The sequence below is a fragment of the Gracilinanus agilis genome, chromosome 2 (assembly GCF_016433145.1).
Source record: "Gracilinanus agilis isolate LMUSP501 chromosome 2, AgileGrace, whole genome shotgun sequence".
In the NCBI taxonomy this organism is placed as follows: domain Eukaryota; kingdom Metazoa; phylum Chordata; class Mammalia; order Didelphimorphia; family Didelphidae; genus Gracilinanus; species Gracilinanus agilis.
In genome coordinates, this window is record NC_058131.1 from 346,194,929 (window position 1) to 346,207,838 (window position 12,910).

Here is a 12,910-nt window from a genome sequence, read left to right on the forward strand (position 1 = left end):
CCAAGAGAAGCCAAGTACATATTAGATAAATTATGGGTCTGCAACTCAAATTGTTATGTATGTAATTTTCTTTCACATATCCTTAAGTGGTTTCATAAATCTGTGGAAAACATTTTCCAGTTCAACTAAGCAATATGTCCCAAAGTGAAGCCTAGAAAGCTGAGTCCCACCCCACCCACCAAGTTCTTCCTGGGCCCAACAGGAGTGGAGACATTCAGAGGAAATAGGTATCAAGCTATAAGCTGCTTGTCCTCTGCTTGCTGGCTCAAAATCCTAGTAGTTTATGAATTCTGGTAAATCCATGAAACCAGACCAGGTGCTGTCCCACCCTAAAGAAGCTTAGCCTTGTGGTCATGCTTTAGGTGATTTTCTTTTCTTTTTTTTTTTTTTTTTTTTTTTTTTTTTTTTTTTTTTTTTTAACCCTTGCCTTCCATCTTAAAATCAATACTGTACTGGTTCCAAGGCAGAAGAGAAAAGGTAAGGGCTAGGTGATGAGGGTTCAGTGACTTGCCCAGAGTCACACATAGCTAGGAAGTTTCTGAGGCTAGATTTGAACCCAGGATCTCCCATCTCTAGTTCTGACTCTATCCATTCATCCAACTGTCCCCAACTTAGGTGATTTTTGATACACATATTTGGATATGAACCTTCATTTCCTCTGGCCTCCCAAGAATGTATATTACTACATTTTCCCCCCTGCAGACAAGAGCATACTGGTCCCTGACCTCTCTGGGCCTCTAGGGCTTCAGATCATGGAAGCCCATGACCTTTTTCTTTGACCTCTTCAGTTACCCTAAAGTATATTCACTGCCAGTTTGTTAAGGCTGATTTTTGCCCTTTGGTGTGGAGCCTCTTTACTTACACTCCAAGGGAGTATCTAAACCAGTGTCTGTAAGGACAGAGCCACCTGTTCTCAATGGCAAGTGCCATCATTCCTTTCCATCTGGCTGCATTAGATTAGCTTCTTGTAGCATCTAGAATCAGCCTCCCATCTCTGAAGCCACTGCCTCATAATGCAGCTGTCTCCTGGAATTCCTGGGGAAAGCCCTATGGCATTTGGACACAACATAGAGGAAGGAATGCTACATTTAGAGGTCAAAGACCTGAATTCACAGCTTGCCTGTGTCACTTATTCATGAATTTGCACAGCTCCCTTCATTAGGGTGTGCAGTCAGGAAGTTTTATTTTTTTTATGGCAAAATGTATTAAATACTCAATAAAAGGCATTAATTTGAATCAAGCTAAAGAAACTAGAACTTAATTTTTTAAATGAACAACTAAGCTTTGCTATGAAATATGGATTTTTTTAAATCACTATTTAAAATGTGCAGACTTATTACTAAGTCTCCCCATGCCTTTTTTGGCCCTAGTTCTTCATCCACAAAACGAGGGGTTGATAGCAACATACATAATGGAGAGAATATTGGATTTGAAATCAGGAAAATGAGTTCAAATCTTTCCACTTAATATCTGTGTGACTCTGAGTGGATCACCTAACCCCTTTTAGCCTTATTTTCCTCACCTATAATATGAGGAAGTTGGACTAGATGGTATCCCTTCCAACTCTCAATCTGTGATCATATAATCAAATTTTTTAAATCAAAAACTCAGGAGGGAGATCTAAATTTGCTGATCCTGTTCAGTCTTTTAGAGAGGGAGATTTCCCTTAAAATATTTATATTTTGAAGGCAACAAAGTAACCTCACAAAAGTTGTTCTTTTTATTGGCCATTGTTCCCTGAATTCTTTACTAATTTTGATGGAATTCTTTTTGGACTAAGCTGGGTATTCACAGTTGGCCCCTTCATAATTAGGTTATGGTTATGTGAAAAGAAGGGCAAGAAGTATTGTGGGATGTATAAGTGGGAAATGGTTGTAAGCAATAGTGTATATTGTATGGAAGATGATGGGTGGGGTCTTTTTGGAGTAGGGCAACTCATTGAAGAAATTTTGGAGAACTTTGGGTCAGATTAAAAGAAATGAGCAAAACAGTATAAATACTTAGATGGTAGATAGGACTCAAAGTCAAGACCAGGGAAATTGGACTTGAAACTGGGCATGGAAAATCACTCTAGGACTTTAAAGGGAAAAAATGAATTATGTTCTCATCAGAGAAGAGAGATGGTTTTAGCACTGATCATATTGTCTTATTATACAGCAGTGTTCAATAATAGAACACTGTTTCAGTAGTGGGAAAAAAAAATGGAGAAGGGGAGGTTCATTGGATCTACCAAAATGTAAGCTCCTTGAGGGCAGAGACTTTGTCTTTTCCAAACTTCCTATCTTCTTCACCTAGTATGGTCTTAGGGAAGTTATTTAATGTTTATTGATTGATAAATTATCATGTATACAAAATTATCTCAAGTTAGTTGAATCAGGAACTTAAAGTGGATTAAGACCTAGTTAGAACAGAAAGAGAATATGAGTTCCAGAGATAGATAAAATGTTGACTTTCTGGTAGAAGAACAGAGTTGAATAGAAGGGAACTACTTGGGAGAAAAGCCAAGGCATTTGGTTCTTATGTTTAGATGGTGACTAGACAGTCTAGCAGAGATATATTTCTTGCCTGTCTACCATTCACTGACCCTGGAAAGGCAGCCAAGAACAGGAAAGTGTGTCTGGAACCTTTTTGGTGACACAAGTAGTTGGGAGTTTGGGGGGTAAAGGGAGGAGTTTAAAGGTGAATATAATCATGCTTAAGAAATGCCCAAACAAATGAATAGATGGTAGAAAGAAAGCTCTTTATGCCTGCTCTCTTGGTAATTCGTGTGTAGAGTCCCATTGTGTAGTCATGTATGTTCTAGAATGTCCAGGAGGTGGTAACTGGAGAAACCACCTTAAGAACAAAGAGTAGTTGATTGTTTAAAAAAAAAAGTAGCAATATTGCTCCTACAGTGACCTGACCACAAAATCTGATCCACGATCAAGATCCTTGGGGTAACATTCCACTCCAGATGAATCCTCAGCCTAGCTCTTCACAATCAGATCGACATCTCAAAAGTTTAAATCTCAAGCCAAATGTTACCCCAGCTCCCCCTAGTGAAGGAAGAGGTCCTAGAGGTTCAGCAGGCAGGAGGCAATTAGAAGGCCCGGTAAGTGCCTGATTTAATTTAAGCATGATTCACATCAGCAAATGTTTAAAAGACTCTCTCCTGGGCTGAGGGCAAGTCCCAGAAGTTCTGAGCAAAAAGAATAAAATCCTGGTGTTTGCACTCTTTGATGCATGGTTATTGTTTCTTTCTTGTTTCCAGGCTTTTTAAAGGAGCATGAGTCATTCATAAAAATGTATAAGAAGTTGCATTAAAATTATGATTTATCCAGGCTATCAGAGGATGACCATGTTGATCATTTTCTCAGTTCCCCCTGGCTTAGTTGAATTTCAAAAATCTTGGGTACTTCCAGCCTGTCTGTTCTTGGAACTCCCTCTTTAACATCTTTTTACTGAAGTACTTCTCCATATCCAGTTATCCTTTTATCTTTAGTCATCATCCTGTCCCTACCACCAAAAACCTCTTTGTTGTTCCTCAACTGTCTTTGTGCTCTGAAGAGTCCCACTGTTCTCCCCCTTCCCCAAACCAGTGTTAATAGGAGAGTGCAATGATTGAGAGAGAAATGTCGAGTTATTTGAGAGTTATTTAATGTGAGAGAGATTTATGCCTCACAGGATATATGGTTTTAGGTAAAACCCAGTTGAACTAAAGTCTGGGAAATAGCTTTTCTCCTATGTCCCACATAAGAAAAGAAATTAGGGGGTTTTACTCGTTGTTGGATAGGAAATATGTATGACTCAGTTTTACTACTGGGATGTTTTGTTGGTTTTTTTTAGTTGATAAACTTTGCTTGAATACATGTTACTTCCCAGTCAACATCTAATTTCCCACATCGAACCTTTCCATAAAACAAAACCAAAAAAGAGTTACACAAAACCCTAGATCTATGGAATGTAGGGACATCAGGAGCACAGCCGTCTCCTTACTCATTCGTGGGAATGTTAAAAATGATGAAAAATTGGTGTGTTGGGCGATTGCCAGATAGGATAGGCTCATATAAAGTAGGTGTGCTAGGTCTTTCTCTTGAAAAACTTAAAGGCTTGGGTTCTTGGGAGCAGATTCCATTGAACTTGGCCTTTGTGGAATTCCCACAGCAGAATCCCTTTGCTTTCAAAATTGCCCCCTCCTGATACTGGTACCAGCAGCCTCAGATTCCATCTTGTGCTCTCCTCCTCAGCTTCCCCTCTGGCTCTGCTCGGATCCTATCATCTGTTCTACTTACTAACGTTCTCCTATTTGGTTCAAACCCCACTAGTTTGGATCTTGGGTTTGCCCAACAGCTTTCTTTCCTTTCTTCCTTCGTGTGCCTTCTCTAGTCCATGATTCTACAGGTGACTGCTCTTAACCGGCTTCATCATACCTCTCTCATCATCCAACTCACTTAATCATTTTCCATCTCCTTTTTCATATTTCATTAATATAACATAACCATGACTTTTTAAACTCTGTGTGATCTTCCCTCTCCCCACCTTTCTCATCTTCTTTCTTTTTTACTAGAAGGGATTGAAAAATAGGTGTGTTGTGGCAACATTTCACATATATGCATGTATAGCGCAAGAGAGTATTTCGTCCCAGCTCGTGAAAAAGTGAAAATGAAGCAAAATTTGTGAGGCTTTGGCATCCTGGGTGCCCCCTTCAACCTATGGTGAAACACTGCCTTCTCTTGTTTCAGGAGCACGACATAGAAACAGCTCATGGCGTGGTACATGTCACCATGCGAGGCTCACCGAAAGGGAACAGACCGGTTATTCTCACTTATCATGACATTGGCCTAAACCGTATGTATTTTGTTTTTACTCTTGCCCCCTTCTCTTATACTATCTTTTTTTTTTTTTTTTTTTTTTTTTTACTTTAAACTAGATTCTAATTTCAATACTTAGAGGAGATGTTCTCCTTTCACCTTTCTGAGAAATGAGCAAGTATATAGAATCCATTTGGATTTTTGTATTCTGGATATAAAAGAATAACACACCTGCTCATGGAATAAATAACCTTCAATGGAGTTGCTAAAACTAGAAAATGGAGATTTGCCTTTGCCTTGAATCTTATTCTTGCCTCCCTCAATGTTTTAGAACTGACAATTTAGAATGTAAACTCTCTTCTATTCTGGGTAACTGTAAGTCTCTAAGCCCCCAAAACACTCTTGCACCAGCCAATCACCATTGACTTAACAGTCAACATTCTACATGTTTTAAGGTGGTTGGTTTGACCATTCTTGTATAGGGTATGACGTCTACTTGTGTGACTTTTTCCCTCCACTGTCCCCTGTACTGTGCACCCGTACTCACCCATCCATTCTTTTAGTTGAAGATTATTTGGATAAACTGCTCTAGTTTACCAGGGAGTTGCAAATCCTCTGCTTTGATTTTTTACTATGTGACTTCTGTTTAAAGTTCCATTTCAACCTGTAACTGAAGTTTATAGGAATAACATGAAGCCTCCTTATAACAAGATGTGACCTAAGCAGCCACGCCAAATGAGCAGATGTCATATTTCTGTGCACTTAAAATTTTACAAGGATACCGGAAAATGAAATTGGTCAATTGGCTGAACACATTGCTTGTTAGCCAACTTCTAAGGTGGACTAAGAGTGTGTGCATATAGGGCAGTGACGATGAAACCTTTTAGAGATGGAGTCCCAGCCATGTGCCCTACCCACTGCACACACACACACTGGGCCACTGGACAGAGGGGCAGGTGATATGAGGAATAGCCTCAGCGAGTGTAGAGAGGGGATGAGGAGTGGCCCGAGCACTCTGCTCCCCTCCTATGAGCCGCCCACCTTAACTCCTGTGTGCTCCCATTGGCTGCTGGGCAGAAGAGGGGCAGTGAGAAAATGTCATCAGGCCAGGTAGAGATGGGGGCAGGGGGCAACCGCATGCCCAAGGAGAGCACTCTGTGTGCCATAGGTTTGCCATCACTGGTATAGGGTGTTGTGGGGGGAGGTATACAAAAGACATAAAATCATGGAGCATATTATCACTGGAGGTACATAGAGCTATTTTCACATCTGATTTACCATCAACAATATAAAGAATTAGAAATGGGCATTTTAAAAATAGTTATCAAAATGTCTAATATGGAACATTCTAAGCAGATCATGCTTGAATCAGACAGGCCGTCTAGATATTTTGCCTTAGTGGGATAGGAATAAAGAAGAGAATTAAATGATTTAGCAGAAAGAAGCTGTGAGATTTAAATAGCTAGAACTTAGAGAGGCAATCATGTAGGAGGAGGATGGAATGCAAAAACTGGTTTAAAATAAATTGGGTGGAAATGAATGGCTTGTTACCTCTGGGTACTTTTATTTTTGTTTTTGCAGATAAATCCTGTTTTAATGCATTCTTTAACTTTGAAGACATGCAAGAAATCACCCAACACTTTGCTGTATGCCATGTGGATGCCCCAGGCCAGCAGGAAGCTGCACCCCCTTTCCCAACAGGGTAAGACTACAAGAAAGGTATTTTGAGCAACACATATTGGGGAAACATCTGTGGTGAGATTGAGCTAGTGAGTTAAAGTGATGGTTAGCATGGAAACTCCAAGAAGACTTTAAAATTTTTTTATTCCCTCATATAATCCCAACCTTAAAAATGATTCTAGCAAAGCATCCACATTTGGCCTAACCTATTGATTTAACATTTAGATTCTGTACATGCAGTTGAATATATATTTTTTCATCTGTTAATAGCTGTCTACCCTCTTTTTTTCCTTTTTTTAAAAAACCCTTATCTTCTCTCTTAGAATCAATACTGTGCATTGGTTCCAAGGTAGAAGAGGGGTTAAGCACTAGGCAATGGGGGTTAAGTGACTTGTCCAGGGTCACACAGCTGGGAAGTGTCTGAGGCCAGATTTGAACCCAGGACCTCCTATCTCCAAGTCTGACTGAGCCACCCAGCTGCCTCCTATCTACCCTTCTTTGATCATACACACAAAAAATGCAATTTTGAAGTCACCTTATGACCCTTGCACTAACTACCTATAGATAGTAAGATCCAAGCCGTACTGACCATCTCTTTTGTCATTCTTATTAAACTGCAGCAGCAACATTTGTCCAACTATCTTTTTTTCCTTCTGTGTATTTCTCTTGACCACATACATGCCACATGCCATGTATAAACCCACATCAAATTCATCTCTAAAGCCTGCAGACCTTTTTCCCAAAATCTAATTTAGGCTTTGAATATTGGCCTGATGAGTCAGACGCCTGTTACAGTACTGTTCTACCTCCTGACGTCGTATTTTGGCTGGAGATGGGCTCAGTGTTTCAAAAACTCCTTAATGGAATCCTGTCCGATCTCCTAAGCAGAGGACGGAGCCCAAACCCCAGGGCACCTGACTCCGGCCTTTTCTTGTGCTTGTCCAGCTGTGTCCTGGGTACCTGAGACTCAGCGGATCCAAAACCGAACGAGTCACAGACACCACGAAACTTCATTCCTGTCCCTTTCTGTTAAGGGCCTCTTCGCTCCAGAGAGCCAGTTCCTAATCTCTCCCTTCCATTTCCTTCTGTCTCTGTGCACAGCAGCTGTGCTGCTTCACGCTCTTATGATGCCCTCTTGCCTGGGCCATTATTTGTGCTTCAGGTCTTCTCTCAAATCCATCCCCTCCAGAGCTGGCACATTTATATCACTCAAGCATAATGTAAGTGTCACTCCCCGACAGAAGAAGCATTTATGATTCTCCCCATTGCCCTCAGGATCAAAAAGTCTCTTTTCTTTGGCATTGAAGGCCTTTCCCAACATCTTCTAACCTACTTTCTCTCCCCCCCCCACCCCGTCTTAGTATGCCTTTTTTTTCTTTTTTTTTTTTTTTTATTCTTTGGTCTAGCCAAAGTAGCTACCTTCTTGCTCTTCCTCATACACAGTCCTCCACTAGACCCGTCTATGTCTTTGTAGAGTCTGTCCCCTGCACTCAGGCCCTCCTCCCCATCTCCTCTGATTTCCTGTCAAGCTCATCTCTGGAGGCCTTTGTTGAGGCCTCCAACTGCTTGTGACTCCCTCTTCCCTAAATGACCTTTACCCTTACTTATATACATAAACATTTTCTCCCCTGAGAGGCCGGGGCGCTTTCCTTTTCCCCTTTGTGTCCCCGGCACCAGCGCAGTGCCTGGCCCAGAATCATCAACAATAATAAACAGAACTTACAGACTACTTTGTTTGCAAAGTTCATTTTATCATCAAAACATTCCTGAGTGGTAGGTGCTATTATCCCCATTTCACACATGAAGATACTGAGATAAACAGAGGATTAGTGACTTGTTCAAGGTCACATAAGCTATCTCATTAGAAGGTAATATTTGTAAATATCCTTAGCACAGCGCCTGGAACACAGTAGGTGCTATGTCAATGCATATTTTCTTCCCGCCCTGCTCCTCTTCTCTGTGCTCTATTGTATTATTTGAAAGCGGCCATCTTAGTTGATATTTGCTATGTGAAGAGTAGGAGAAGAATTTCATAAAAGAAGACACATACTGCTCTGCCAAGATTTAAAATTTATCATAGAAATAATAAAAATAACCACCTTTTTATAGTGCATTAAAATAACACATCACAAACTGTACAGTACTGCATAAATGTTATTTTTATTATATAATTATATAATATTAAAAATATCATTGTTAAAGTTTGTGAGGTACTTGGTCATAGTTTGCCTCAGGAGGGCCCCATGAGATAGAAAGGAAGGGAAGATACATTTATCAGGCACCTTCTGTGTGCCTGGCACTGAGTTGAACACTTGACAAATTTTATCTCGTTTAATCCTCACAACAACTCTAGTAGGGAGATGCTAGTATTATTCTCATTTTAAAAGTGAGGAAATGGAGGCAAACAGAATTTAAGTGACTTCCCCTGGAGTCACACAGCTAGTAAGTATCTGAGGCATAATTTAAAGGATTTGAACTTGGGTCTTCCTGACTATCCCCAGGACTGTGAGGTACCTGTCTGAGTAACACGGGTATTCTTATCTCCCTTTTTTCTTTCTTCCTTCTTTCCTTCCTACTTTCCTCCCTCCCTCCCTCCCTTTCTCCCTTTCTCCCTCTCACAGCCAATATATTGAATAACTGGACTCCAAAAGCTCCCATGAATGGTGCCGTGGCAGCTTGGAGGGTCTCCTTTAGAGTAGCCCAGGGATCAGTGCTTGGCCTTGTGTTCTGTTTAATATTTTTATCCGAGACTTGGCTAAAGGCAGAGCTGGCATGCTTGCCAGGTCTGCAGATGGTACAAAGCCAAGAGGGATGACTAACAAGTGGGGTGATGGAGTCAGAATCCAAAAAGATTTTGATGGACAGCTAGAACACTGGGCCCCATCTAATACGATTAAATTTAATAGGAGTAAAGTTTGACACTCAAGGTCAAAAAATGCACTGGAGAAACCCAAATGTGGGAAAGGCAAATGGTTAGACAACAGTTTGTCCAGAAACATCCAGGGATTGTTTTCAGAAGAGTCGGCCATGGGATAGGGCAGCCAGAAAAAGCAAGGAAAGGGGTGTGTAAAATCCTTGGAAATGGTAAAGAATCAAGTTTCTATTCAATGTCAAGAGAAACTTCCTGACAATTAGAGCTGTCTGAAAGTGGGCCATCTCTGGAGCGAATGGATTGGGTTCTTCTACCCTCCACCCCCAAACTCCCCTTTGGAGGTACTGAAACAAAGCTTAGCTATGTGACCACTGACAGTGTTGGGTTGATTATATTAAGATTCATTTTGTGAATATGATTCAAAATTGGTAGACATTGAACTCTTTTCCAGCTCTCAAATTCTGTACCATGGCAGAAGCAGGATTTAAAGGCAGATTTTCTTGGCCTTAGGGTCAGCAATCAATCCACTAAGCTACATCTTCTCTCAAACCCAACAAAACTGATCTAATAAAAATTTTAAAACCAAAACCCCAAATCCTCTACCCATACAAACCATAGCTGGTTATGATGGAGAGAAAGTGTTAGTGCAAATGGAAGCAAAATGATTAGGGTCAAGGAAGATCATTTGATTCTATAACAATGTTGCGTAATAAAAAACACTAACTAGGGAGGATTACTAGCAGATTTATCAGATAAAAGGTGTTTGTAGAAACCTAAATTGATATATATCCAGTCTCAATTAGATAAATGATCAGAGGATATGAAAAGATACTTTATTTAAAAAATACATAGATTATAAACACTTTATAAAAATACTCAACTTTAAATTAAAAAAAAGTTTAAACAACTTTAAATCACCTCACACACGGAAAATTGGCAAAAATGGGAACAACAAAATGCAGTGCTAATAAATTTATAGGGAAACTGTTTATGCTTATGTTAGTGACTTTTTTTAATACAAAATTTCCATTTAAGTTTTCTGAAGTCACATCACCCATACTGCCTCCCTTTTCTTCCTCCCCCCTCCTGGAGCTGACAAGCAGTTCAATCTGGTTTATACATGTAGTATCATGCAAAACCTATTTCCATATTATTCATTTTTGTAAGCAATAGGCTTATAGAACCAAAACCCCAAAAATATGTACCCAAATAAACAAGTGCTAGTGACATTTTTAAACTAGCTATCTTTTTTAGAAAATAACCTAGCAAGAGTTATAAAATTAATTGTACCTTTTGGACCAATAATACTACCAGAAAGATTCTCCCACAGTTTGTACTTAAAAAGGAAAAAAAGATTATGGTCTTATACAGATAACTAGATTTTATTTATTTGTTTTTAAGCCTTTACCTTCCATCTTAGAATCAATCCTGGCTATTGGTTCCAAGACAGAAGAGTAATAAAGGCTACACAATGGGGGTTAAGTGACTACCCCAGGGTCACACAGCTAGGAAGTGTCTGAGGCCAGATTTGAACCCAGGACTTCCTATCTCTAGGTTGACTGAGCCACCACCCTCCTAGACCTTATTTATAAAAGAAACAACAGAAAATAGAAACAATTTCCAGGGTCAGTATTTGGGAATTTGCTGAACAAATTGGCTCAGTTATTCAAAATGCCAATCATGAAGATCATTAAACAATATACAAAGTAAAGAATGCAGAAATAGAATAATCAACACAATTTGGCTATAAAGGTGTTTTAGTTTGGTTTGTTTTTATACTATATGTATATATAAATATATATGTATCTTTTATGTATTTATATACATGTGTGTATACATTAAGGGTCTATAAAGAAAATAAAGAGGTTCATTGTTTATAAATACAATTGTCATTGGTAAGAAATACAATCTAAATTCAGTTGATTTTTTTTTTTATGTAAAAATGAAGACCATAAAAATCTTGATAAGCTAAGGAGACCTCTGGATAAAGTAACAAGCGAGGCTTCCTAGGTTACATCCCAGCTCTGACTTGTACATGATGTGTAACATTGGACAGGCCACTTATCCTTTCTCTGACTTCAGCTGCCTCAGCTGTAAAGTGGGAACAACCCTCCTAGCACCCACCTCCCAGGGTGATTCTAAAACTACATACATATGTGAGGAGATAATGATGATGGTTCTTCTTATTTCAGGTACCAGTACCCTACCATGGATGAGCTGGCTGAAATGCTGCCTGCTGTCTTAACTCATTTAAAGTAAGTTCAGAGGTTATTATGCAATTGAATGTCCCTCTGTGTGTGTGCATTTAAAGCTGTTGTTTTCCTTAGCTATCCTGTTCCTGCTTTAGAAAAAAGATTCTGAGTGAGGGGTGCTATCCGGCTAGTAATCCAGGTAGCAGAGGCCTACAGAGGCTGGAAGGGAATGTTTGAAAGCTGCCAAATCAGAAAAAGAAAGAGGAAAGAATACAAAGATGGAGAAATATGGGGATTTGCCAGTAAACTTAACCTTCTCAATCTTGGTTTATCTATTTTGCAGCCTGAAAGGTATCATTGGAATCGGAGTTGGAGCTGGTGCTTATATCCTCAGCAGGTTTGCTGTGAGTAAACAGATGGGAATGGACCCAAGAACCTCAAAGCCACATACTGGTTTTGTGGGCTGCCCTTGTCTAAGACGTGCTGCTTCATGAAAGGGCAGGAACATAAGGAGGGAGCCACGGCGTACTCTTAAGCACCAAGGACATTTCCCCAACTTTGCCTTTGAATAGGGCTTGCCTGTAATCTGCTGGAAAAATTCAGATACAGACTTGCATAGGACCGGGCTTTCCTCCTCATGCCATCTTGTAAAACCTTGTGGAAACTGGGAGATTCTTGGGTAGGAAGGTAGCACAGGGGCACAAAACCTTTTTGGTGTCGCATACCCCAATGGCAGCCTGATAAAGCCTTTGGATATCTTCTCAGAATTTAAATTTTTTTTAAGCATTTTTAAGTGCATAGAATTACTGAGGAATTCCTGAGTTATTAAGAAAATACTAAATTACTAAAATGCTTAAAGGAAATTTAAACATTTTAAATACCCAGAAAAGCCTTAGGAGGTTTTCAAGGGGTTAACATATATACTTTCTGATTTGTTTTCATGTGAGATAGATAAAAATGGCCATTTGGGGAAAGGAGAATAAGCTTTATCTTATTTTGCTTCCTCTCATTTTTTTTTTGTTTATTTTTTTAAGCCCTTTCATTCCACCTTAGAATCAATACTACATATTGGTTTCAAGACAGCAGAGTGGCAAGGACTAGGCAATGGGGATTAAGTGACTTGTCCAGAACTACACAGCTAGGAAGTGTCTGGGGCCAGATTCAAACCTAGGACCTCCAGTCTCTAGGCCTAGCTCTCAATCTACTGAGCTATCCAGGTGCCCCCTTGTTTTTATTCTTTCATTAAACCCTTACCTTCTGAGACAGAAAAGCAACAAGGAACTAGGCATTTGGGATTAAGTGACTTGCCCAGGGTCGCACACCTCAAATTTGATCCTCAGATCAAATTTGAACCTCAGTCTTCATGACTCCAGGCC

The 12,910-nt window shown here is 39.8% G+C and overlaps 1 protein-coding gene across 2 annotated transcripts in view; it reads left to right on the forward strand.

Moving 5' to 3' along the window:
- Positions 1-12,910, forward strand: part of NDRG3 (NDRG family member 3) — a 69,825-nt gene that overhangs the window by 41,158 nt on the left and 15,757 nt on the right. For both annotated transcript variants that reach the window (XM_044664338.1, XM_044664339.1), the window contains exons 4-7: positions 4,722-4,827; positions 6,372-6,492; positions 11,535-11,597; positions 11,878-11,938. In XM_044664338.1, the coding sequence (XP_044520273.1) occupies positions 4,722-4,827; positions 6,372-6,492; positions 11,535-11,597; positions 11,878-11,938 (351 nt within the window). The remainder of the gene's footprint in view (positions 1-4,721; positions 4,828-6,371; positions 6,493-11,534; positions 11,598-11,877; positions 11,939-12,910) is intronic.